At 44.8% G+C, this 26,806-nt stretch overlaps 1 protein-coding gene across 3 annotated transcripts in view; it reads left to right on the top strand.

The window, feature by feature from the left end:
* The window catches only part of ROR1 (receptor tyrosine kinase like orphan receptor 1), a 157,134-nt gene that overhangs the window by 105,038 nt on the left and 25,290 nt on the right, over positions 1-26,806 (top strand). For all 3 annotated transcript variants that reach the window (XM_083845691.1, XM_083845692.1, XM_083845693.1), the window contains 2 exons: positions 12,543-12,830; positions 14,289-14,319. In XM_083845691.1, the coding sequence (XP_083701817.1) occupies positions 12,543-12,830; positions 14,289-14,319 (319 nt within the window). The remainder of the gene's footprint in view (positions 1-12,542; positions 12,831-14,288; positions 14,320-26,806) is intronic.

A 26,806-nucleotide genomic window follows, 5' to 3' on the forward strand; every position in this document is an offset into this window, starting at 1 on the left:
GGAAGGGTTAACTCTTTCCCTGAGAGCAAGAGTGCATCAGTTCTCCGGGAAGCATTTATTGCTGGGAGTGGGTTTGCTTGCAGTTTTATTCCTGCTAAAATGTGGCTGAATTGTAACTTTTTTCAAAACTGCAGCTGATGCACACTCAGGTGGGAACCTTTGTGCATTTGCCTACAGATTCCTGCAGCTCTGCTGCTTGCGCTAAGACCAAATGCGTACCAGACCGGAGACGAAGAAAGCCAAAGGGCTTGTGCTTTCCAGTGGGAAAGGCAGAAAAATATGTAGTTAGTAAGGCCAGGATTTCCAACTCACTGCAAATTGCTCTAAGAAGTCCTTGAGGGATGGGTGTCCTGTCCCACTGCAGTGCCCGTGGCATCGCGGTGCCCCTGGCAGGCCCGGGCTGGGTGCTGGGAACGTCCCGAAGCTGCTGAGGAATCCGGGCAGTGATCCCCAGCAGGATGCCGCTGTGCTTCTTGCTTTGTTTGGCAGGTTTTTTGTTTTTAGGAGGTAAGAAGTGGCCTAGGAAGAGAGGTAAAGGCCACAAAGGCAAACACTCCAAAGTTAAGAAATGCCAAGGTAAGGCAATCGGACAGTCTTAATTCAGGCCCCTGATGTGATCCTTAGCAGGCGACCTTTACTAAGCTACAGGGGAGGTTTTCCTCCAGGAACCCAGCCCGTCATCACAGAAGTCAGAGTCACGCTTTGTTGAGGTGACTGAAATATTTTTCTGCTTGCCATCATCAGTGAGATATTCTTCATTCTCCCCCGTGAGCCCCAGGGGATTGATAGGCTATGTGCCCATGGTCAGGTTGCTATCTGTCACTGGGTGAAAGCTGTGTGCTCCCAACCAAAACCCGGACAGAGGGGAAGGTGCAAAAGTGATATTGAAGACAATATAATTTTACAGCAATTTAAGACTGAGCTGATCTGAAAAAATAGCCCTCAGTAGCTTCTTTGTTATTATTGCTTACAAGAGATTTTGTGTAGACTGGTTTCTTATGACCAAGGTGACTTTTTGCCCATATTTTGGTTAGGCTTGCTCTCAGCTGGCTGTTCAAATGCTGCTTTTTCAGTAGGACGTGCCCCACATGGGCACTCTCCAAACCCTTGCTTTGACTGACCAAGCCTGGAAGCAGAGCAGGCTGCCTGCTGGCAGCAGGGACTGTGTGGATTGCCTGCTTCCTTCCGAGTCTGCTGCCTTCAAAGTACTCTCAACTCCAAATTCTCAGATCATCCAAATGCAAAGTACCGGTTTGTATCAGCCAGGGTTCGGATGTCCCTGCTGTGTCGGAAAGCAGCGACTCAGGCGCTAGCAGAGGTGAGGCTTTGGGCGGCTGCCACCAGCTCGGGCGCAGAAATCATCCCACCGGCCTCGACGTTAGTAATTAAACCATTTTCCATGTTATTTCCATGGCACCTGTTCCTGAGCTCCATTGTCAGGAACAGGTAAAATGAAGTTTCACGCTTCTAATCCACCTGGAATGTGGCAATTATCACTGGCTGGGCTGAATCCTGCATTCCTGGGGGATTACCGGCCCCTTCACCCGCCCGCGATTAGCATTTAGACTGCTGTAAGCTTGCACACCTAAACGCGGATTTACATATGTGATTAAAATGCATTTGGTGCCCGAAAAGCTTAGTCAGAGGGGAGGGTTCTTCCAGCGTGCCCACAAGTGAAGCGAGGCACGCACGTCTCGTCTTGCCCAGGAAAGAAGCGGGGGCTTTCATGTGGGCGCTGCCAGTTTTCGCTGAAGGTCTTTGAAACCCTCGCTTAGGTGCAGCCCGACGCGCCGCAGCACGGGCGAAACCTCGGGGGAGAACACGAGGCATGCGCTTAGTTTCCATTTCTTTTTTGCAAGCAAGCAGCTCAAGAGATCAACATCCACTTGTCTTTGCTGCAGTCAGCCGTGAGGTCACACAGGCGTCCCAGTAAAACTTATTTTAAAGCCTATTAAGTTCACCACATGAAAGCGGTTTCCAGCCAAATTTCCCAATTAAATGGCTGTCCGCATTAAGTGGCTCTAACTCCGTGTGCTGTCTTTTGGAAACGAACGTCTCTTCCTCGAACACGTCTCCTGGGTTTGCAGAAGGAGGAACAGCTCATCGTCTCCTTGAACATTCTGCATTTTAAAATAATTACTTAATACGGTGCTTTCCCTAACTCGGAGAGTTCTGCAGTGACCATCTTACAACTGAGCCCTATTCAGGTTTCAATTTCTATTAAATAAGCTAAATCGACAGCATTAAACAGTTGCCTGTTTATTCTTTTTAACAGGAAATGAATTTAAAAGAGACGCAGCCACCCGTGAAGAGCTGTTGAAAGCAACGATTGATGGGAGGGAGGAGGTGGTTTCTCACCAAAACCTTAAAAAAACAAACAAACTATGCATAAAAATAAAAAAATAATCACTTTTAAAATAGGAGAAATTTAGCTATGAACATATTCCTCTTTTCCGACTGGTAAATCATGGCGTGCAGAGGGACTGCCACGAGGGAAAAAGAGAAATGAAAATGCCATCAAATAGGTATTTAATTATATAAGGAGAAATAAGGGGAAATACATATAAGCGGAAAAAAGGGTGTCTGGTGGAAGGAAAAAGCCCAATTGGGGGCCCAATCCCCGGGGCTTGGCAAGGCTGGGAAACGTCCCACGGGGCACGTCTTCGCTGTACCTGACTTGGGGATTTCATTGTCCGCCCCTTTCTTCCCTAGGTGTTTGAGTAGTATTTCTCCCCTTTGTTGCTTTGTCCTTCACCACGTTTGTTTCTTTCTTGTCTTTCTTCAACTGCCTTTTTGTCCCCTACTTCTTGCTCTTTTTTCCTTCCTGTTGTTGAAGGCACTTTGATTTCCCATTTCTCCGTGCTCGTGCATTGCCACCCCTCTCTCCCCTTCCCCTGCGGGACAGGCCCCTGCCCCAGCTCTTTGTCTGAGGAAGCTTCACATTTACCACAAGCTCTTCTTTTCTCTGATCCTTACTTAAAATGGCAAAGAGCCCTTCATTCAGCTGCTTCTCTTTCACAAAAATGGTCGTGGAAGGGTAGGCTTTTCCTCACATCAGTCTTGTGTTTATTTACAAAGAAATAGATAGGCCTGAATTTGAACAAGAGCCTACTTCCATCTGGTACTGCAGAGGAATTGTTTGGGAGCTCTTCATCCTTAGGCAATGATACTATTGGAGTCTCTGCCAAGAAAGAGTCAGCATTGAAGTATTATCTTCTTTTAATTGTGAGTGGGGTTAAACTCCTGTGGACATTCACTGAACAGGACTCTCCATGGGACTGGTAAGACAACGGTGCCTCTGCTGAGGCTTTCCCTGGTCAGGTCCCCCCCCGTGCCCACCTGCGGCCTCGTTGGGAGCTCATGTCATCGTGCAGGTCCCAGGATGGGCACCAGGATGGGGCCTGGCCACTGCTGGGCAGAGCTAAGGACATGGGTGCTGGGTTGCAGCAGTGCTGTGCCAGTGCCAGTGCCTCCTCCTCCCACGAGCTTCTCATTTCTTCCTTCATTTTCCAAAGAAAACCTCTTATTGTGAGTTTTTGCAGATCCTGCCTATTTTCCTTTCCCTTTTCATGGCCTGTCTGCTTTGGCAAACAAGTATAAAACGTTGGAATGATTCAGGGCTTGGGAACCATTTTCATTTCCAGACATCCGCAATCCCCAGCCTGGGCTCGGAGCTCCCTGCTGCTCGCAGCTCCTCTGCCTGGCACAGACCTCAGCAGCACGCCGCAGTCCCGCGGTGCTCCAGGTGTCCTGCTTGGTGTCCAGGTGTCCTTTTTGGTCCTGCTTGACGAACCTGATCTCCTTCTATGACCAAGTGACGCGCTTGGTGGATGAGGGAAAGGCTGTGGACGTGGTCTACCTTGACCTCAGTAAGGCTTTTGACACCGTTCCCCACAACATTCTCCTCAAGAAACTGGCTGCTCGGGGCTTGGACTGGCGTACGCTTCGCTGGGTTAGAAACTGGCTGGATGGCCGGGCCCAGAGAGTTGTGGTGAATGGAGTCAAATCTGGCTGGAGGCCGGTCACTAGTGGAGTCCCCCAGGGCTCGGTACTGGGGCCGGTCCTCTTTAATATCTTTATTGATGATCTGGATGAGGGCGTCCAGTGCACCCTCAGTAAGTTTGCAGATGACACCAAGCTAAGTGCGTGTGTCGATCTGCTCGAGGGCAGGAAGGCTCTGCAGGAGGATCTGCATAGGCTGGAGCGATGGGCTGAGGTCAACTGCATGAAGTTCAACAAGGCCAAGTGCCGGGTCCTGCACCTGGGCTGCAACAACCCCAAGCAGAGCTACAGGCTGGGAGATGAGTGGCTGGAAAGCTGCCTGGCCGAGAAGGACCTGGGAGTATTGGTGGATAGTCGGCTGAATATGAGCCAGCAGTGTGCCCAGGTGGCCAAGAAGGCCAACGGCATCCTGGCCTGTATAAGAAGCAGTGTGGCCAGCAGGTCGAGGGAAGTGATTGTGCCCCTGTACTCGGCTCTGGTGAGGCCGCACCTCGAGTACTGTGTTCAGTTTTGGGCCCCTCGCTACAGGAAGGACATGGACGTGCTCGAGCGAGTCCAGAGAAGGGCGACCAAGCTGGTGAGGGGTCTGGAGAACAAGTCTTACGAGGAGCGGCTGAGGGAGCTGGGCTTGTTCAGCCTGGAGAAGAGGAGGCTCAGGGGCGACCTCATCGCTCTCTACAGTTACCTGAAAGGAGGCTGTAGAGAGGTGGGGGTTGGTCTATTCTCCCACATGCCTGGTGACAGGACGAGGGGGAATGGGCTAAAGTTGCGACAGGGGAGTTTTAGGTTGGATGTTAGGAAGTACTTCTTTACCGAAAGGGTTATTAAGCATTGGAACGGGCTGCCCAGGGAGGTGGTGGAGTCACCATCCCTGGAGGTCTTTAAAAGACGTTTAGATGTAGAGCTTGGGGATATGGTTTAGTGGAGTACTTAGTGTTAGGTCGGAGGTTGGACTCGATGATCTTGAGGTCTCTTCCAACCTAGAAAAATCTGTGAATCTGTGAATCTGTGTCGTGCAGAGAGCCAACATCCCCCAGGGAGAGGGCAGCGAGAGTCAGGACTCTGCAAAATGCTCCCCAAATCCATCAGTGGTTGTTTAAGGTTAAGCTGGGGTTTATCCCTAAGTATTCAAAGGCGCATCGATAACAAGGATCACCTATAGCAAGCATCGCTCCTCTGGGATGGTGTAGGGGTCCAGAGCAGAAAATTATTGGGGTAGGGCGAAACAGGGCATGGGTGAGCTGCAGTTTTTGTTCCGCTACCTTGTGCATGGCACTGCATGTCATTAACTTCTTGGAGAAGCCAGCCTTGCCGTCCGTGCTGACAAATCCAGGCTAAAGCTGTCACTTCAGCAAGTCTTTCCAGGACGGGATATGACCTGGCCGCGAGTCTTCGTAGAGAAAATCTTTCTGATGGCCCGGGGAGAATTTGACTCTTAGGCAAACTACATCTTAAGAAACATCAACAAAAGCAACCGTGGACAAAGCCGGGTGGATCGAGGCCTCCTGACTTCGGCCCCAGTTCTTTAGAGATTTCCAGATTTTCTTTTGAAATCACTGGATGTGAATTTGATACGCGTGGTGAAAGGGGAAGAATTACAGCTTTCACATTCATGCACAATTTACCTTTTTATTTTCCTTTATTATCTGGGGGATATTCGGTAAATCAAGCTCCCCCGATGGGGCACAGGGTTCGGATTCTATTTGTGGGGTCCCGTTAGTAGCGCGGCAGTAAATTACTGCTACTTTGTTTGAAAATTTTTTTAGCCACAGTACATTAGCTCCTTTTGTTTGCTTTTCCACTGACGAAGTGCACGTTTTTATTTGAGAATTTGTGTTTCTTGAATGTCTCATTTATAAATAATACAGGGTGTGAAATTTGGAGGTCACAGAACAAAACATGAAAAAGAAACCACCCTGAGTAACATGCGGCATTCATGGTAAAAATCTTGCACGAAATGCTTCGCTTAGGTTGGATTTTTTTATAACCTCCGAGTGTGCAGTGAATATCTGACCATTATACATAAGGTAACTATATATAATAACCCTTTCCTGGCTCATCCAGCTATCTTTGTTTATTTGAAAGATTGATAGATCATAGGGTCAAGGGACGTGTTTTATTGTAAGTTTCTGTTCCAAATTTCCTGACATTTTTGTTTTTTTAAAAAAATAGACCTTTAAAAGGCACAGAAAGGGCTAATAAGAACCAGATCCTAAAGTGATGCTGTGTCAAAATGTCAAAAATAACAGCTTTTCTTTGACTCTACAGCATTAATCTTAGGGCACATACCTTTCTATACACCCTTTCTTTAATAGCTTGATTTTTTGTATGTGGCTCTTTACTGCTGAGCAGCTTCTAAAGTGACAACAAAATCCCTTGATGGTTTTCAGTAGTTTGGTTTATAGCTAGATGTGGACGTTTGTTTACCTATCCCAAATCACTTTTTTTGTGATAAAGTTTAGGGGCTTCCTACTTGTGCTATAAAACTGGTTCCTGAGTAAAGAAAAGCTTCATTTCCCCTTGCCAGATTACAGCGTCAAAGCTATCACCAAGGCAGCTGTCCTTAAACCTGGGAGTTAACTCAGAAGAGGAGAGACAGATGTGAACTGTCAGATTCATAGTAAGAATTCACAAAGGCACGAAGGGCAGTGAGTTGTCCAATTCCCATCCCAGAGCAATGGGATTCAGGTGCTCGGCCCCCAATAATTTTTTGAAAGTCCTCTGGTTTCCCTCCAGAAGCCCACCCTCCCCTGTGACCCAAGGCAGTCTCAAAGCTGCTAATTGGAAAGCGACAATTGATTGTGAAAATCCCAAATTCAGTGAATGTTGCGTGTCGACATCTATAAGGCCTTGGGCATCAGTTGGCGTGTTTCAGTTCAGGATGTTATCCTCGGGTGGCATTCGTGCCTCTAGATAATGTCTGGGAAGAGGAAGCCCAAGACACAGCTGCAGTATGTATCCTGAATCGAGCCTTACACATACACACCGCTGAGGAAACTTGTTTGAAAATGAGCTGGGCAAGCAAATGCAGTTGTGTATTTCCTTTTGTCCCAAGACAGTTGACATTGAATATTTCCGCTTCTTTGTCTGGACTTCTTTAACTCTGATATTCTTCATATGGGTTGCCAAATCGTGGGTTGAGTGCTGTATCGCTTTCCTCCCACTGTCATTCCTTTATTTTTATTCATTTAAAATAAGTGAAATTCCAGCCGGGAGTCTTCCTTTTGCCCCTTTTAATAACAAGGGTCTGTTGATCGGGCCCACAGATCGGACCTGCCGGGAGTTGTCTTCCTTTGTGAGTTATGGGCAGATGAAGCAATCAATGGTTAATCCTTTTTCCAACGGAGAAATATGTGCTCTGTCTATGGCTACACTTCAGTAAGAAATCCTGCTGGTTCCTTCTTCAGCGTAACTGGAATAGCTTAAAACCCGACTCGATTGAACATGTGGAACAAACAACAAACCCATCCAGCGCGTTCAGGCTGGGTGGGCTCCAGGTTGTTGACTTTCCCCAAAGAGAACAATTCCACACAGAAAATTTCCAACTATCTGAGCTCAATGGTGGTGCTGATAAATGTGAGGACGGGGTGCATCCAAGTGTAGCATCAGGCTGGACTAACATGGCTCATCCAAGGCTCGGAGTGAATGAAAATGCTTCTTTCCACACTGGTATAGTACATCGGAAGGGCTCTGACAGGACCACTGATGAGCTTGGGTCTTTTTCTTTTTAGATAAAGATTATCTGCTCTCTAAGTTACCAATCGATGAATGTATTGGTATGACTGAGACTCGTTTTGCGTTTTTTATTGTCACCGTATGTTATGACAAAGCGCTGAGCCACTAGGTCTTCTGGTGCAAAAGGAGGAGGCCGGTAAGCACCCTGCAAGGCTGGTGTCCAAATGGCCCAGCTCCGGCCTGCTCAGACAGCAAGGAAGATTTGAACTTTCAGATCCAGAATATAAACTTTTTCTTTACTTCAGCAGCTGGAAATGGTGTCCCTGCATCTGTAGGTTTGCTTCAGAGAAGGTTTGGAGCTGTTCCTTTTGCCGAGAAGTGTGCTGTGAGCATGGTGGGAAGGCGCTGGGTGCACAGGCCCCTGCTGCACCTGGATGAAAGCTGTTCCTGCGACTGCCGTGGCTTGAATGAAGACTTTGAATATTCTGAAAGATCAGAAGGGCACAAAGAAGAGGATAAATGAAACAACAATTCTTCTCATAAAATGATCATTTCAGGGTCTAATCCTGCATCCCCGTCGTGCTTTAAACACCTAGTGAAACCAGAAACACGTAGCGTGCACGGTGCTTGCGAAAAGACCCTCTCGCTGTGGCCAGCAAAGTCCTCCTCTGAGCAAAGAGGGTGTTACTGCTCTAAGAAGTGTCTTTGGTAATTTAAGATAGAGTAACCATGTGGTCACAGAGGAGATTAACATTCCTTGGCCGGGGAGGACGAGCTTTTATTTTGAAAGCCACCTGGGTTCCACTTAAAAGTAGTAGAATACTTAAGAATTTATTACAACTGGGCAGGCTCCTATTTAACAATGTCAAGACGTAGCTGTGGAAATACACACACTTTTCTTCTTTCAAGACACGCAACGCAGTACATTTCGTCCTCGCACAGCTGTTGCTATTCTGTAACATCAAACCAGCAAAGAGTTTGGCCATGAAGGATACCTAATATTTGGATTTTATATGCAGTGTCTCCAATTTATGCGCTTAGAATCATGAAGATGACTTATGATGTGTTGTGTTTGCATTGGCAACGGCTCAAAACCAGAAATATATTTCAGGCTTGGCTTTCCAGATATTATCTCAAGTCATTTAAAAGTTCATTATAGGGCACCCGCTAGTGCTGCTATAGTAAAGGGGCTGTCAGCATTTTTCAAGGGTTTATAACTCAGCCATTAAAAAAAAAAATCTCTGTGGGCTGAAACTTGGCATTCAGGGTCTAGGCCTAGCAGTAAATTGTTTTTACAAATTAAAAAAAATCAGTTTGACTATTATTAAATTATAGGTGGGCTAAATTTTATTTAGAACTTTTTCCGGCTATTCTCCTGTATTTCTGTAAATTAAAATGTGTCTGAAATGTTTTTATAGAGTGCGACTCTAAAATACGGACTGGCTTTTGTTATGTTCTTGAAATCCTGAGATTTAACTTAAAATATAATAACAGTGCTTATCCCAGCGTAGCACTTTTCACCTTCAAAGTGCTTTACGAGCATTATCTCATTAATGTACATAACAGCCTCCCCATGATGTAAGAGGGATTATTATCCTCACTTTATAGCTGGAGAAATTGAGCCAAAAGGTTTAAGGCTGTTTTTAAAAGGACTTAGTTGCACAAATCCCAAGTGGGCTTTGATTGGCTTTGGGTGTCTACTTCCCTTCGGCTCTTCTAAAAATCACAGCTGAAGTGATTCACCCAAGACTGCTCAGAGCCAGCATTAAAACTCAGACTTTCCAACGGCCCTTGCCACTAGACTATTTAATTCTCAGAAGCACAGTCATTATTTTCTAGGTAAGAACCATCCTGTTTCTAAGAAATTATTCTTTTGGGCAGAGAGAGTCAACTGGGGAGCTCCTCGATGACAGGGAGGCTGTCAAGTGAAGCACGGTAAAAAACGTGCCGTGAGGTAAGGCCACGGCCATGCGACATGGTGTCGTCATCACATGTACAAGCAGCAACTTCTTCCCATTTCATCAGTGCTCACCTCCTGCTGAGTGCACAAAAGGTGGATTTAGCCCTGTTTTTCTTGGCCTCTTCTGTCCCAGAAGGAGGTGGTGTTAATGCCGACGGCACCAGCGAGTGGCTGATGGGGAGCGGCCTGGACAGAAACCTGGACACAGGCAGGAATTATTTCCTATGTTCTTTGCATAGGTGTTATTAAAAGAAGAGGATGGTAGCAGTAGCTTTGGAGATTTGATGGGCTTTGGTAGGTGAGAGTTGGACAAAAGTGTTAAAAATAAAATTGGGCTTCTTTTTGGGTCCTCCATGCAATGCAAGGGCAGCAATGGATGGCTTTACTGCGTGCAAGGGGAGGAATGCTCATAATTTGGTACGCCTCAGTAACACTACAGGATTTTTTTGGAAGCACCGTTAGACCTTCAGCTTATTTTCAATTACAGAAATGTTTTATCCATGAGAATCTTCTCATGATGATTCCAGCTGCTTGGAACTTGCCCTGTTTAAATCTCATCTCAGGTGCCTTACAGTCTGCTGCTTGATCAGATTTAAGATTTGGATGCAAAGTGTAGGTATTTAAGAACCAAGCTAAGCTGAATTTAGCAGATGCCTTTCATTTTGGTGTTTCTGTAGTAGTTTGTAGAGGAAAGTGGAGAGAGCTTGAAGAAGAGTCAGAAGCTCCTGACACTGAGAAGTTGTTTCTGGTTGTACCTACAGAGAAGTTTCACCATAACTCGGGCTGTAATAGCCATTTTTCACTGGCTCACTGTTGGTATTTTTACTTTAGACTCCTTCTCCTGCATTTGGTAACCTACGTTACATCTTTACTCCTTTATTTGCCTCCTCTGCATACCATAGGACCTTTAAAATACTATATTTACTGTGTGGGTTGTCAGCAAGACCGTCACAGGACTGAGGCCATTCTGTTTTCTGTCTGTATTAGATTGTAGATGTCTGAGCCACTCTCTTTGAAATGTTATCAGGAATTATATAAATGACTGTGGTATAGAAATGTTACGTTGGATAATTAAGTGTGGTTCTCCAGCTCCGTGCTATTAGTGTGATTTTATTAAACACAGATTGTGGAGGGAACCCAAAAATACGTGTGCTGATTTAGATTATGCTTCCCAGTGAGGTTGTTAAGATGCAAGTCTCAAGCGTTTCTAGTCCTGCAGTGAAGCATGCAGAAATGATCCTGGGGAACTAAAAAGCCAACCTGATGCCCAGGTTAAAGACATGGAACCCGGTTGTCTGTCTTCACCAGACAGTGGGATCTCTGCTCTTTTTACACCATGCACAGTTTGAACTAACTGGATCCGCGGGAGCAGAGGTAACAGTAGTACTTTGCAGTTTCATACCTGCACATTAAAAGACTACTTGATCAGTGAAAGAAAAATGTGTGGGCAGTTTCTTTGTGCTTAATGTTTATCTTAATAGCTCCTCGGGACCAAATGAGATCAGGGACGCGTTGTATAAAGTGCTGTGTAAATACAGGGTAGGAACTTACATGCTAAGTAGATTAAACACAAAGGGAAGAGATACTGATATTCACAAAGCATAATGAAGGGAGTAGCCAGCGAAGACATGATTAAAATAACTAATTAGGGAAGTGGATTAGTTAGGCAAGTTAGTTAGCTGAGCTGTTTTTATTACATGCTGGAGGTCTTTTTCATAATTTTAGGCAGGCTTATTGCTGGAGGTTTCAGTAGACGTACCTTAACACGGCGTAGCGTAAGCGGCACAGCACAGATTTCCTTACTGATGGGCTTTTCTTGACCTCCCGGGCTCGCTCAGAGAGCACGGGAGCAGAGTACAGTCCCTGGGTTTCTCATTGCTCGGCTGCCCTGCTGAGACAGCCACCAGATGATAATGGTTTTTGGCCACTAATGACCACCGTTAGATTTGAACCTGTGACACTGAGATGAAAGCCCGCGTATTCCATTCCTCGTACCCAATCCATCTTGCTCTCTGCCTTTAAAGGATTTAATTAAATGCTGAATACAGTTAACTAGAAATAGCCTTCTTCCTGACCGGTGCAGAATGAAATAGCACTTGACAGGAGAAGGCAATGCTCACGAATGGATTAGAAGAGATTAATTTTGTGAAATTTTCATTTAACATTCCCCATTGTAACAAAATGAAAGAATTCTTGATCTGCTACTTGTACCTATCATGAGACCTATTTCAGATTAAAGATAAACTTTAGTTCTCTTAGCAGGGAAAAAAAAGACTAAGTAAGAAAGAAAGCCTTCATCTCCTAGATATGATCCTTATTCCTTCATCTGTGCAGTTGGTGCGTACAAAATCATTCACAACATACTGCCTGCACTGCTCTGCAAGTCAATTAAAAATGGCTGTGAGACCTTCATTTCTGAGAGATTCATTCCATATATCGGTACATTCTGTGGATCCTAACACAAGCAGGGGCAGATCTCCAAGGCAGAGACAATAAAATGAGCAGCTGAATTTACAAAGGGTGTTTTTCACATTTACTGGTTAGCAAAAAGGAAAAAGGAGACAGAGAAGTAGCATTATCTCCCTTTTCTGCTTTGAATGAAGTGAAATAGGATGATGTTAAGAAAGTAGAGAAAATCCATGGGCATAAGAAGGAGAAGAAACTTTGAAGAGAAACAGTATTACTATAGTGCAATGGAAATTGTGAAATTTGTTCCTTTTATTAGCATGCAAAACTATGTGGAACCTATCACTGGCCCTATCAATTAATAAGTATTTGAGTTTTTTTGCTAAACATAATAGCCACTTCCTTTGTTTACTTTTCAAAGACAGGAATGAGATGACTTTAATATGACATTTTCTGAGCTGGAATTCCTTATTCACCCTTTTTTCTTTTTCCATAACAGATTACTTCTTAACACTTGATGAACCTATGAATAACATAACTACCACCCTGGGCCAGACGGCAGAGCTGCACTGTAAAGTCTCTGGCAATCCTCCTCCCACGGTTCGCTGGCTGAAGAACGACGCGCCGGTTGTCCAGGAGCCCCGGAGGATCTCCTTCCGTGCCACAAGCTATGGGTCTCGACTGCGAATAAGGAACCTTGACACTACAGACACCGGCTACTTCCAGTGCGTTGCAACTAATGGCAGAAAGACTGTTTCTACCACCGGTGTGCTCTTTGTCAAATTTGGTAGGTTTTCTCCTATTAAGTTGTTCAAAGTGTTGCTTAGAAAAACAGTGCAGGAAACTCTGAAGAAAGGTGTGTTTATCCACTGAAAATGAGTGCACTGATGTAGTGGTATCAGCAGCAGCCTGTTTCAGCCTATTTCTGGCAGTTTATCCCTTCTGCCTGTTTGCTCTTTGCTCAGCTGAGATGACCATGTTGCCAGCTGAAATGGTGGCTTTTAATATATAAAAACCTGGTGGAAGCAGGACTGAAACACAGGGTCCACTTAAGAGCAATGTTCATTAATATGCTACCTGAGTGGATTCAGACCAGACAAGAAAAACTTATATTCTCAAGTGCCTGAGTGACCTCCTTTTTCTCTAGTAAGTGAGAAATTTCAGCTTGCAAAAGATGGAGATGGGACGGAAATGTTAAATGCAGTATAGATCGGAAGCACATTAATGATACATATGCCTTTCAGATAAAATAATCACATTTTCGTCAAAGTTTATAATGAAATGATTGCCTTCATGGATGATCCTAATACCAGGAAGATTCCAAACCAGAAACGGGTTTTCTGCATCTTCTCCTCCATCTCCACGTTCAGGGTGAAATACTTGACTTGGATGAGAGTGTTTGCATGGAGTCCTAGTTAGTCCTCACAGCAACACCCAATGAATGGTGTATTCAGTGCATTTCAGAGTCTTTTGTCATAAATGTCCCAGATTTTCTAAATCATAATAAGAAATTAATCATTAGATGTTCTCATAAGGCAGATGTCCTTTAGCTTGTATCTGAAATTTAGGAGATTTTTATCTGAACAATGATACTTTTGTAGACATTCCTGTAGAAAGCACTGGGTATTTTTCATGTTTTACTGACTGGAGCAATATTTAATCTTACAATTCAGTTTCTAGAGCAAATGCTCATTAGTATGAACTGCTGCAGCTGACTCTTCAGTTTGCTCTGTGTTGGTGAACACGAGCTCAGTCTGTCGAGTATTCGCCAAAATATAAACGCCGAGGGCAGTAACAGCGAAACGCTGTCAGCCAAAGCCTGCAGAGGTCAGAGGAAATTTGATCAATGCATCTGGATCAGGCCAAGGATGAATACCCTGAAAAATAATGAAGATTGGTAGGGGGAAATGACGCTGTTTTCTCCCAGTTACAGTCACAACATGCTTTTGTATAAGCCTCCTGTGGTTTGCTATAACCTTTTTTGTTATGGCCCCGAACTCAGCTGAATTTCAGGATCCATCCCTCACGTGTTTATTGCCCTTATCTATGGCATTTCGCAGACAATCACAGCTACAGGATACAGTCTTGTCTTTGGTACTGAGAAACTGAGACTTGCCTCTTAAACTACATAAACCACATCCAACATGACAGACTGTTACTTTTATCTTTTAAAGGTTTACAAAAGCTTCCTGCTTGTTACCTCGCCATAACTCATCACACTGTTTTTCTTCTGTCACTTTTCCAGGTCCCCCACCAACAGCAAGTCCAGGATCATCGTAAGTTGTTTCATGTCTCTTATATTGATTCATTAGTCTTGCATTTCATCAGTCAGAAGTTCATTTTTCATTTTGTGTGACAGAAGCACTTTTACATTCCACTTTAAGTCAGATAGGACAGTAATTTATTGTAACTGAATTATCTGTCTCGTAGATAAATTTTCATGTTATCATGTCAACTCCTATTTCTTAAGCTAGACTTCTTAATTTTCAATATTATTTCCTTTAGATCCCCTGATGCCTTCAGCCTTTGAACTGATCTCAGTGTACAAACAGAGTATACCGTATAAGTAAAAACTGATCTTCATGTCATTGTCATAGCCCAGTCCAGAAAAATCTTTGTCGCTATAAGTAAATTTTAGTACCTACGGGATTCTTACTAATTTAATGGAACTAATGGTCATAAGCTGGATTTGTGTCTCTCTGTATCTGTGGTGGTAAACAGTCATGAAACTGAGTTTTTAAAGATCAGATACCTGGGTTCGAGTAGTGGTTGTTTTTACAGCAGCCTCCCCCTATCCTGGAGCTCAGGATCTGCTCCTGCTGCTGGGTCCATGCTGCTGCCTCTGAGCAGTTGCCACCTTGTATCTGGCAGTTGAGCTTCTGTCTATGGTAGGCTTTGAGAACATATCAGTCTCTAGTTTCAAGATAAATGAACCAACTTGCTCACCTTCTGTAGGTCCCCATTTCTTTTCAAGTCTGATCTTCAGCTGTTCTGAAATTTGAAATTAATTTTGTGATTGTGTCCAGCTCTTTCACGCCTTACACATGTGGAACAACACTGAAAACCCACCTGTCCTAGTGAGGAAGTTGCTCTGTTAAAAGAGAAATACCGCAGCAACAGAAAAGTGAAATGAAATTAGAATTACATTTACAAGGGATGCAAAAGTTTGGGGACGTGAATGCTCCTGACTGTCTTTACGGAAGATTGTTCACAAAGTATTGCAGAGGAAATGAATTAGCGAAAGCATCTGACCACAAAAGGACATGCTAGGATGCCCTCTAATGGAACATCATAAAATGTGCTTTTGTCTTTCCTTTCGAAGGTACCTGAAACGAAGTTACTGAGTTGGTTTAGGAAGGGGAGCTCTTTGCTCGGTCTCAAACTCCTGTTTGTGACTGCAGTGTTCTGGGGAGAAAAGCTTCACGGCAGGGAGTGGAGGCTGTTGTGCTCTGGTTTGGAGACTTTTTTTAATAATCTGAAAAAGTGTGCATTTTGGGTCTACTTCTGCCTAGTTTGGGGTTTCTAAAATTTGTTACATTAGGCAATATGTCCCAAGCTGTCAGAAGCTCACAGGAGAGCACTGTGAGCAGAGAAAGCAGGGAGCTGTGCTGGAATTTCCCTGTCTGGGCCACTGAGGATTGCCTTGCTTTTTTTGAAACAAAATTGATTTGGGAACCTTTTTCCCATTTCTCTTTCTGGCAATTTATTCCTTCTCCCCCCTGCCCCTCCCAAATGACTACATCTTAACTAGCTAACAGCCTCACCCAGTTATGGAGAAGTGACAGCAAATGGTCCCACTAATTCAGTGAGAGTCAGACCGAGCTCTGGGGCGATGTCTGCACAATATCATCCAGACCACAAGGAAAAAGACAAACTAGTTTTGTTTTTTTCCATATGCTCCGTATCAAACATGAAATTGGCTCAAAAGTGATTTAATGCAAGATCTTCATTTTGCTTTCAGCATGCCCTGCCCATTGTTATACATGCGTACAAACAAAGATGTGAAAAGGTGAAAATAAAGTGAGACTTCCTCTGCAGTAGTTGACTTCAAAATTGTGCCTTTTAAATTTGTAGCCAAGAAAGATATTTAATCGCACTTCATTACCCTGGGAGGCTGTGGGTCTGTCTAATGAGAGGCTGCATTGTATTGAACATTGGAAGGTAACGTATGCGAAGAAATGTGCACAGGCATCTCTGTTTTACTGAATGGGGAACATTTACATTCCTGTAGCAGCTAACCAGATTTAATCTATGAAATAAGAGAATCAGGAAGAAGCTTACAAGAGAGAAACGATAAACTTGGAAGGCATGCTAAATTAGAGTAAAAAAATGTCAGTGTGCATTGTCCTGAACCTGGTTCATATCTGCTGCCAGTGGCTTGAGTGCAGCAGCCTTATGGATTGCAGCGGCTGGCGAGTTCCAGCTGCACTGGGCTGAACTGCAGAGAGAAATGATGTGTCGGGGAGTGCAGGGGGGAACTGCCTCAGACTCTGTGCCTCGCTGTTTGCTCATCTTTCAGTGCTAAAAATATCTTGAGAAGCGTATGGCTGCTCATACATAGTCTTCTCCTCGTGCAAACTAGCGAACAAATTATTAGCTCTGAAATTAGTGAAAATTTGGTGGAAGTGCCTGTAGGAAGAGTGATTCCACATTACACAAGTAAATGTCACAAGTGTTTGAAGAACTGTTTAAAGGCAGCAGTACTCTTCATTGTAGAGGAGCAGAGCATTTACTACAGCTTTGGTAAATTTTCTTGTCTGAAAATATTATTGAAGCCCTGGAGGTTAATACCTTTGGTATTTTGATCGTGAATTTCTTCAGATATGAAGAGAACTTGGAGCCTGTTCCGTGTAGGATCCTTTGAAGGCATCAGCCCTTGGACTGTGATGTTCTTTCAAAGTCTTGATGCCATTTTAGGACTCCTCATTGCTAGTAGATGAACGATAGGTACAGTCATGAGAAACATCTGCGTTTACCTGTGAAAACTCCCCCCATCCATGCCAACCTCGGTGTTCAAGTTCCAGAGCGGTAGATGCACGCACGTGGCTGTCCTCCCTTCCCTTCATGTTAGACTCACGGGAGGCCAAAGGGAAAACACTATAGGGAATAGTCCTGGAAGCTGGGTCATAAAATATCTTCCTGCCCTTTTTTCAAGAGTTAAAGCACTAATTCTGGTGCTTTGGATAAACTGAGCGGGGGTGCATGGGTTCAGCTAATTTCAGACCGTGGAATGCAGTGACGGGAACTTAGGCCTCTCTCCCCCTGCTGTGAAGGCTGACCACTGGCGTTGGCTGAACCAATGACACTTACTGTAAGTCATCCTAGGGACATATCATTTCATTTTACAGTGGTTAAATAGGGAAAGCTCTTTAAAACGTGTTGTGTAAATGAAAACTCGTACTTTGGTACTATTTGTGCCTTATCAGCATGAGTTTCTTCTCCTATGATAAATAACACAATCAACCAAGTCGATGTCGAGTAGCTGCCTTTCTCAGTGGGCGTGCTTTACCCATGCTGTCTTTATTAATCTATCATAAGTGGAAGGTTCTGTTCATTTAAGGATTTAATTTGAGGATCATGTTTTTAAAAAAATCCATATGCTCAGCACTTTTCTTCATATAATTTATAGGTGCAGAGTTCTGCGTTGATGTGATGGCAGAAAAATAGATGGTCCAACTGTAGCTTAAAAATAAAAAGGTTAAATGGATAACTTCTGTAAAAGAAGACAGGCAATGCTAGATAACATCATAATTCACGCGTGCGTTACATCCTTATTCTTTCTGCTTTCCTTTAACGCTGTTATGGTTAGCTAGAGCCAAATGTCTGATTTGCAAATCAGTCTGAAGTGAATGGAAGAAACTCCAGCAGCAGTATAAGGGAATGACTAAAGCAAGGTACTGCCCTAGTGCAAAGCACTGGCTGACCTGAATGTCCTTCCTTTAACTCTCCTGTGTTTGGCAAAGGTCAGCTTTAAAGCCCTTATCTGCAAGGCCGGGGAGCTGCATTCCATCGGCAGGCTCTGCTGCTCAACGTGTGGAACACAGCTTAAAGATGATGATGCTTTTTTTCCCCCCCCCCAAACCCCTCACTCCTGCTTTATAAATACATCATTATTTATCTTTGTTTTGCCGGAAGGTGCTACAGATACAGGGCCAGCTACAAGCAGCCCGGGGAGCTGTGGGGAGAGTGCGAACGCCACTGTCCGCAGTCCGGATGCGTGCCCGGGAGCTGAGCGGCTGCGCCGGCTCCGGCTCTTGGGCTGCTGAAATAGTTTCCATGAAGTGGATGGTGTCAAGGGCACCTCCGCAGCAGGCAGGAGTCAGGGGCGTCTCATCTGGCAGATAAGGCAGGTCCTGCTGGCTTTTGCTGCGAAAGGCCACCAACAACCAATTTAGCCCTTTTTTTTCTTTATTTTTGAAGTTCTGATGCTTCACAACACTTTGAAACTCATTTTTTATTCATTGTCCATAGCAAGGTTTGGTCCTTTAAGGACACAGAAGTCTGCACATCAATCTCAGGTCTCTCCAGTGGCTACAGAGATAGGGGACAGCAAGGACTGAGGTGAGAGCACAGCAGGTTCCAGGAGATGGGATAATTTACTGTAACAGTAGAGGTACTTCGGCCTGGAAAATGGTTGTGTGCCCAGTTTTTTCCACGATTAATATCGTCCTTTTTTCCTCCATCTGTATTGTTTCCACTGCCTGGAGCGATGCTCTGTGCTTGCCCAGAACTTCACTCGCTAACTCCAGGAAAAATCCTGGGTGCAAGTGACTGAAGCTGGAGGAGAGGCAGCTCACCTGCACTCTGTTCAAGAACTGCTGAAGGAGCTGTAGCGGGAGAGAAAACAAATTGCCTTTTTATGTGGTCCAGTCTAAAAATGAGCTAGACAAACCGTGCTGGAGTGTAGTCCGGTGGGAAGAGTTCAGGAAAATGTCAATTCTCTGTTGGAGGCGTACAAAACCCACACGGAATCTATTGCTTTGTGAACACGTCTTGAAAAGGCTTAACCTGCAGGAGAAATGTGTCACTCGGCAAGGCAGACTTCTGGCTTTTTTACAGTGGAAACCTCAGAAGAATGGCATGGCACCTCTTAGAAGCCGCCTGTGAGTTCACAAGACGTGGTGTTTTAGATGTTAAAGGAAAAAAAAAATGTCTAGTTCAGCAATATTACTGCTCTTGTTGTGGCAGAGAGAGACTCTTGTTGATCCTCTTGCGTGGCAGAGAGACAATAGCCCGAACGTAAATCAGCCTGGACGTGTGTGCCACGGACTGGTACCTCCCGTGGGGAGCACACCCAGTCCTGGTGTCGGTATTGCTCTTGAACAGCCCTCTGATTCCTAACGGAGCCTTCTCTCTATATAAGCTAAAGATATGGTATTGTTTTGCTCTTTATTTAACCACTGGGAATGAGGAGAGGAGGAAAAGAGGAGAGGAGAGGGCTGTAATTTTAAGGGGCACTTGATTCATAAAATCAAATGGGGTTTGTGATTCCCAGAAATTGCTTGCGAGGCTTGTGAAACCACAAACCCCGCAGGATTCTCCCATCCTCTTTTTCAATGATTAAGTTTTTTTTTTTTTTCTTTAAGTGAAACACATCTGGGTTTTTTAGTAAAACAGATCTTTTATACAGTGGCTCCATGTGGCTGGATGTCAGCATGGTTCTCTGCTGCGAGAAAACGCATAACCACTGGCCGGCATCCCGGGGAGGCTTGGCCAACTGCGTTTGATTGAGGATTTCAGAGGGACTTCTCCCCTTTGACCAGAGAAGCTAAATTTTAGAGAAGGAAAAAATACCTGTAAAGAGGCGAGAGTGGATTCACCAGGAGCTGCTGCCTGAGCCCGACCCCCCTGCTGCTGCCCTCAGCACCCAGCGCCCCCGGGCTCCGCAGGACGGGCACCCAGGCTTGCCGCAGGCTGCAGGTGGAGGAGCTGCATGCATTTCCTTCGCCACGGGGCTTCTGAGATGCTAACTCAGGTGGGATGTTGTACAGGGAGGCCAACGTAAATATGGTTGGGCAAAAAAGTCGTGCAGCCTGAAGATGAAGTCGGAGTGGCTGACGCTGACAGAAACCATGTTATGTTCCGTTGCATTACTTCATTCGAGTGAAAATAATGCTCTCGTGGTCTTGCCAGGGTCTGAGAGTCAGATTAGCTGCTGCGAGCGTGCCAGTCGTGGAAACGAAATGTTTCCAGGGAGAGCTGCGCTTGCGCTCTTCACTGTGTCTTTGATCTGGTGCACGCTTATCTGTTCTGCCGCTGTCTCACCTTCTCCCTTGTCCTGGTTATTCCTCTGTGATTTTTTTTTGGCAACATTTCTGTGGCACCAGGTGACTGCTGAGGCCGCCAGGTGTGTGGTTCAGGAGGGAGCACGCTCTTGTGCTTCCCCGAGCAAGCACACGTCCATGGAAACCTCTGGGTAAATGTAGCACTGGATTTAGGATGCCATATTTATGTCTGGTATTAAATGAATTGGTCATAGCCAGTGTTCTAGTGCATTTTATCTACTTCAAGGTACTTACACAGCTAAATATACATGTTATCTGAGAATCCCAGGCTCCTTTGCCTCTTTACCTTCTCTTATCTCCCAGAGCACATATGGGAAACTGAGCCAGAGTGAGATTAAAGGTGTGCTTCAGTCGCCTTCGCTGCAGCTGTTTTATGCTAGCTCAGATGCAGTTGAAGTCATGCTGGTCACCTTGTCTGGCTCTGACACCCTTGGGTTTTTGCTCAAAATATTACATATACAACCTGTAACGAGACAGAGAATTGAGCTCTGTCTCTGGAGGCCCAGACCGATACCCGAGCTAATGGATTATTGTTGTCTGCTGTGGCCGTGCATCATCCAGGGGCTTTCATGTGAGGAATGCTGCAAAAATTTGAGGTCTCTGCTGCAGAGCTCTTACCCCAGCTCTTACCAATGAAGTGGGTGAAATTGTGTTTTGTTATGCTACGGTAAATCTGCAGAAAAGAAACTGGCCTGGAGTTTGGAACGAGATTTACCTTAGAAAGTGCTTTTCATTTTGAAAGGGTACCTGATAAATATTTTTACATATTTTAACTACAGTGTTCCACTCTTATCTGTCCTGTAGTGCAAACAGAAAGCCCTTCTGTCTTCATGTGGTCTGAAGGAAAGGTATGACACGATAGGGAGACATAGTTGTATTATCTGAAAACAAATTAATCACACTGATGTCAATATTTTTTTAGGTAGGCAGAGAGAAGGGAGTAAAACACATTATGACTTGGGCATCGGGAGCCAGAGTTGCCTAATGCATTTTTATAATACGTAGGAGAAGACAATGTGCTATTAAGAAATGTGTTTGTTTTCATTCTGCGCATTATCACCCGTAGCAACTACATATGCAAATAAGCGTTTGGTATAGAAATGGTCTTTGTGGAATGCTACAGATAATATTTGAAGAGTATTTGTACTTGTATTTCTCCAAGGCTTTAATACGACCCGGTTGCCCATAGTCAATAACCCCGGGCGTTGCAGACAGGGTTTGTAGCAGGACCCCAGCAGACTTGGGGAGCTGAAACGCTGACCCCAGTGTTTTGTCCTGAAGCCAGCTTGGCTGCTTATGAATGGTACTGCTGCCTGCTCACCAAATCTTTTTCAAGCACAGGCAGCTTTGGGAGGGAGGGAGAGGCACGGCCACATCCAGGGCTGAGCGTGCGCCTGGTGCTGTGCCGGCACGGCGTTCAGCGCTCGGCTGTTGGTCACTTCAGCAGCTGCCCTGTGCTACCTGAGGACAGCAGCAAAAGCACAGTCACTGCCTGGAAGTGAAGAGAAAAACGTGACATTGCTATTATTTGCTTGGGAAATGCTCGGCTTCCAGCATTTTGGAAATACTGGGTCAGTCTTGTGCCTTTTATATTTAGCATGTTCAATTAGCCATGCTGCATTAGTCCTGTTGCACTGGGTTTGTTTGACTGTGTTCAGTAAGTGCTGAAGATAACACCAAAAGAGGAATTTACGCTGTCATTGTGAACTAGGCTCAGATACCTTCCTGTCTTTTAACACTGGGTTTAGGAAGATTTCAAATCCCATGCAGAAACCTTAAGGGGCTGATACATGAAGAGCAGGAGAGGATAGATTCTCCTTTCTTTGAGGAGTTTCAGTGAATCATTAGAAAATTAGGCTTATACAAACACTTAAGGAAATCCTGTAATTATATAATTTGACCTTGAGTTACAGACTGTGCTCATTTTCCTGATTTGTTTTAAAAGGAGCAAAGTGAGCATCATATTGAAGTTTCTTTCTTCTATTTGGCAACAGAATGGGAAAAAAAAAATCAGGAAAAGCTGAGAAGTTGCATTCCTCACCCTGATCATCTCCTGCAGCCTTCAGGATACCATATTTGTGGAGATAGTCTTTAACTGTTGCAAAAAAATGTGATCATTATGCAGTTAGCAATTGGTGTTGGACTAAGTCTGCTAATAAACCGAGTCTTGTGAGTTAAACCACATAGTCAGAGCGGCCAAGTATTGTTCCTGTTTAAGCTATAGATCTTTAATGTCCCACGGGGGCCTTTTTCCCACCGCACTCCTTGCCAGAACTTGCCTGGTTCAACGCACCCCAGGACGGGCGACCCGTGCTGCTGAGCTCCATGTTAGGGCTGCAGCCAAGGCTGGCTGGTAAAAAGGAATTGCATTTGATTAAAAATGTTGAGCCTTCTGTATCTGTTTTCATTCCATGTCGAAATGAAGCGGAGACCATTAGGCATTTTTCTCATGGGAACGAGCAGTGCACAGCCCCCAGCCCAGCACGTGCTCACCGTAGAGGAGGAAGGCCTTGGCTGTGCCGTACAGCACAGATATAACCTGCTTTCCCCATCTCCCTCGTGGTCTTCCCCAAAAACAGTGATTTTGAGGCCAAGTTTCCTCTAGCCCAGAAACCCTTCTGCTAAACCCTGCTAAAGGATTGCAGCAGCAACGGCATCCAAACCACTGTGTTTTATGAAACATTCCAGTTTTCAGAAGATGATGTTTTTTCTATCTAAGACAATTCTCCTCGAAAAAAAAAAGTCTCATTTAGCTGTAATTATAGGGGTGATTTAAATGCCTTATAAAGATTTCTTTGAGCCTAAAGGCTGGGAGGTAAGATCTGACCGTAGTACAGTAACAATGCATGTCACCCTCCTGATCTGTGTCAGGTTACAGTACTAGCTGAACAGAGCCTATCTTTGTGCTGCCTTTTTTTTTTTTTTTCTTTTTTTTTGGTAAGGGCTTGTCCTGAGTGCATGTCTTGACCTCAAAAAGAGCAAATAAAATTTGATTTTGATGTTTTGGAGGGTCTCTGTGATTGGCGAGTGAGTAGACCCAGATTTGTATTGTATTCAGGCAATGTGATATCCAAACGTTTCTGGCAGAGATTATTGTTCTGTTGTTTTATTTGGGTGTATGTACAGCACAGTCTCATCTCCAATGGCTTTTCATGTAAGAGCTGCTAAAATAGAGCCGGGTACTGCAGTTTTGGGGAGGGAGGGTCATAGGTTAAGATGGAGCTCTTTCTGGTGGCCAAACGTTCTTAGGGCACTTCTCTGGGCATCTGGCCATTCGTGTGGCTGTGGGATTTGGTCAGGTGTAAGGGGTAAAATAAAGAAGTAGTCAGAGTTTTCAGAAACCAGTTAATGTCAGAGGTTGTCCCCAAGGTACGGTGAGATTCTCCTTTGCTGTAAGGCCTTTAATTATAAGGGAAATCCTGTTTAAAGGCTTATAATACATACTTCTGTGGTTGTAATAAAATATCCTGCAAAACCAGGTAGTGAAATCTCAGTGGGCAATTCTCAATCTCTTTCTCGTTTCATTGTTCTTTTCCTTTAGTGCCCAGCTGTCACTGATATTCCTTAAACAAATCCTCTTCTGCCATTTTCAGTCTGCACTGATGTGGAGCAACGAGAGATCTGCTGGAGGTTCATCAGATCTTGGCAGCATGCAGCGGCTCAACGCTGGGCAAACCTTTGCACAGCTTTTTGTTTTACCTGCTGGCTGCCAGGCTCACTGCCAACAGGCTGAAAACTGAAGTAAGGTGAAGCATTCATACCGTTAGGGTGGTAAAAGCTCCGGTTGCTCGTGGTAGCAATTATTCAAGAGAACAAATAATAATATTAATAACTTAGAGTATTACAGACAAAACTTGGGTACTGGAAGGGAAAAAGGCAGCATAAAAACCATTTGTGGCCTCTGTGTGATGGATTTGTCTCCTGTCCCAGGCTCTCCTTCATCCTCGTGAAAAGCAATCGCTCCATACGTGACCCTGTCTTCCTGTCCCCTTCCTGTGGGCTCCTTTTTCAGAGGACTCAGTACTGAGCCTTTGCCTTTTCACCTAACGAAGTGGACATTTTCCCTGGGCCCTCTGTGACATGACGTACTGAGAGTAGGGATGTGCCTTTTGCAGGGGTTTGACGGGAGCTACAAAAGCCCAGGCCTGGGCCCTGGGGCTGTGTGGTGGACTGCTCGCTGCCCACCCCTCCACATCGCTGCCCCAGCTGCGAACCGGCCAGCAGCTAAATTTCCTTCCCCAGTGTATCTATAAGTCTCCCAATTTCACAAATATCTCAGTGATTATGGGGTGCCTCTCCTTCCAGTGTGAACGGTATCCTGCCTCCCTGGGGCTGGCCCAGCGGGCCTGCTCCTGAGGGAGCGTCAGGAGCAGCACGCTGTAAGGCTTCTCTGGTGAAGGCCACATGAAAATCAGCATGGATGAGCAGTTTAGAAGGGCCACCCAGTATCATCGGCTGGCACGCTGTAATCAGCCAGTGTCGTGAGCGCTGTGACCAAGAGCCCCGTGACGAAGGGGCGGTGAAGCCCCGCGTGAGGCCTGAGGGAGCCGTGCCCACCCTGAGCTCGCAGTGCCACACGTTGCTGCGGGGACGTGTCGATCTCCTGCAGCCAGTGTAAGCATTTACCCAGGGCTTCCACAGCCTTTAGGAGAACCAGTGGTTTCGGTCTCAGGGCGTGTGTTTATTCAGTCTAGTAAAAACATTAAAAATGGGAATAAATCTGTATTGACCCAAGCTGCTCTCACTACTGCCATGTGGTATAAAACCTTCAGAAGGAGTTTTCCTATAAAGATAACATCGCTGCACAACCCGCTTGCATGTAGTTACCTACCTGCTCGCAATTTGTGTTCCTTCATCACAAAATCATCAAGTGCAGGGAAGAAGATTATAAGGTGTTACATTATTTATCCTGATAATTAAAAACATGCACAACACTTGAGCCTTGGCTGTTCAAAGCAGTAACCCTGGGCGAGTTCAAATACTGTAAAAGGAGTTAATCATCGATTTCAGAAAGTGTCAAGTTTATTGATCTTGTTAACAGGAAAATATGTGTGTGGCTACCTCAGTGGGAAGGAAAGGAGCTATCTGACCTGTTACTAGTTGGATGCTGTTATTGATGCTTGAGCCCACAACGATCCATGTTAAGCAAAAATTAGTCGCAAACGTTACCCTGCCATGGCTTTCCAGGCAAATGTCTTATGTCAGTAAACGTACTTAAAATAAATACATTTTCTTTCAATCATGATTTTGCTTGAGATGAATGGAGACATTCTTTGCCACAGTGCTGCCCGGCAGTTAGCACCAAGAGCGCTCAGCAAGGCGATCCCCTTCCCGAGTTCACAGCCAGTTTAGAGATTCAGAGGTTTTAGAGGTGAGAAGAGACTGGTGCAGTCCTCCACCTACACAGCCTGGGTAATGGCAGCTGTAGTTAGTTTTTCTCCCCCTCAGTTATGTTATGTTTCAGATCTTTCTTTTGACTTAACTGGAACACATCCCTGCAAAAAAATAAGCATCACATTGATTTTATGTGTTTAACTTCTGCACAGGTTTGTGCTGTGTGAAGTCGAATGCCTTTATAAGATTCTAAATATACAAACGTTGTTATCTTTACAAGTCAACTCTTGACTTTGCCAAAGTCCGTCTGAGAGGTCTCCTTTCCACAAACCCCTGGGAGCTGCCACCAGCTCTGTTACCGCCTCAAATCCGTTCTTGTTTGGGCTTCATTTCAGTCATTGCACTGTTTTGTCTTGGACGGCGTAGGGCTAGCAGACGTGGAGTCACTGGGGTCTTTCCATGACGTGTGTGGGTATCAGCAGTGCCAGAGCTTTCAGGAGGTTTGTTAAGTCAACAGCCATGAAAAGATCATGGAAAAGTTGCCTTAGATTCAAGCTCTCTTGACCTGCGTATGTTTAAAAGATCTGATTTTAGTAGCTGCTATCTAACATTTCCTGTAGTTACTTTTGGAATAGAAACTGTTTCCTTGTATTTATGTGATAAGGGTATGTTATGTAAATCACTTTTGTATTTTCTCTGCCCTGTTATTCCACCATTTCCACTGTGTGAAAAGGAGATAGGAATTATCGAGGAATCCCTTGGTCTCAAAGCACTAAAAGCATGGTAAAGCCCTTTTCTTTACTACCTGCATTTAAGCGAGTTTTAGAAATCTCCTTGATGACTTCTGCTTCTCATGGCAATTTTTAGCATTTATTTAAGATGGTGTCATTTATTTAAGGTGGTGTCAATTTTTCCTCCTCAATGGGTGCAAATTAACAAGGACACAACCGGCAGGTGAGGATCTGGTCTTCAGCGAGTGTAGTCTTTTGCAGATTTGAAATGAGCAAAAGATAATGAGAGACAATGTGCTTTTAGCGATGATAAATGTGGAGGAATGATCTGGAGAATGTTTGCTTGCACTGGGAGCTGGGTTTGAGGCTGTAGCTGGCATCAGGAGCTGCCACTGTGTTGGATTCTGGTCTCA

The sequence above is a fragment of the Anser anser genome (genome assembly GCF_964211835.1).
Source record: "Anser anser genome assembly, chromosome: 8".
NCBI lineage: Eukaryota > Metazoa > Chordata > Aves > Anseriformes > Anatidae > Anser > Anser anser.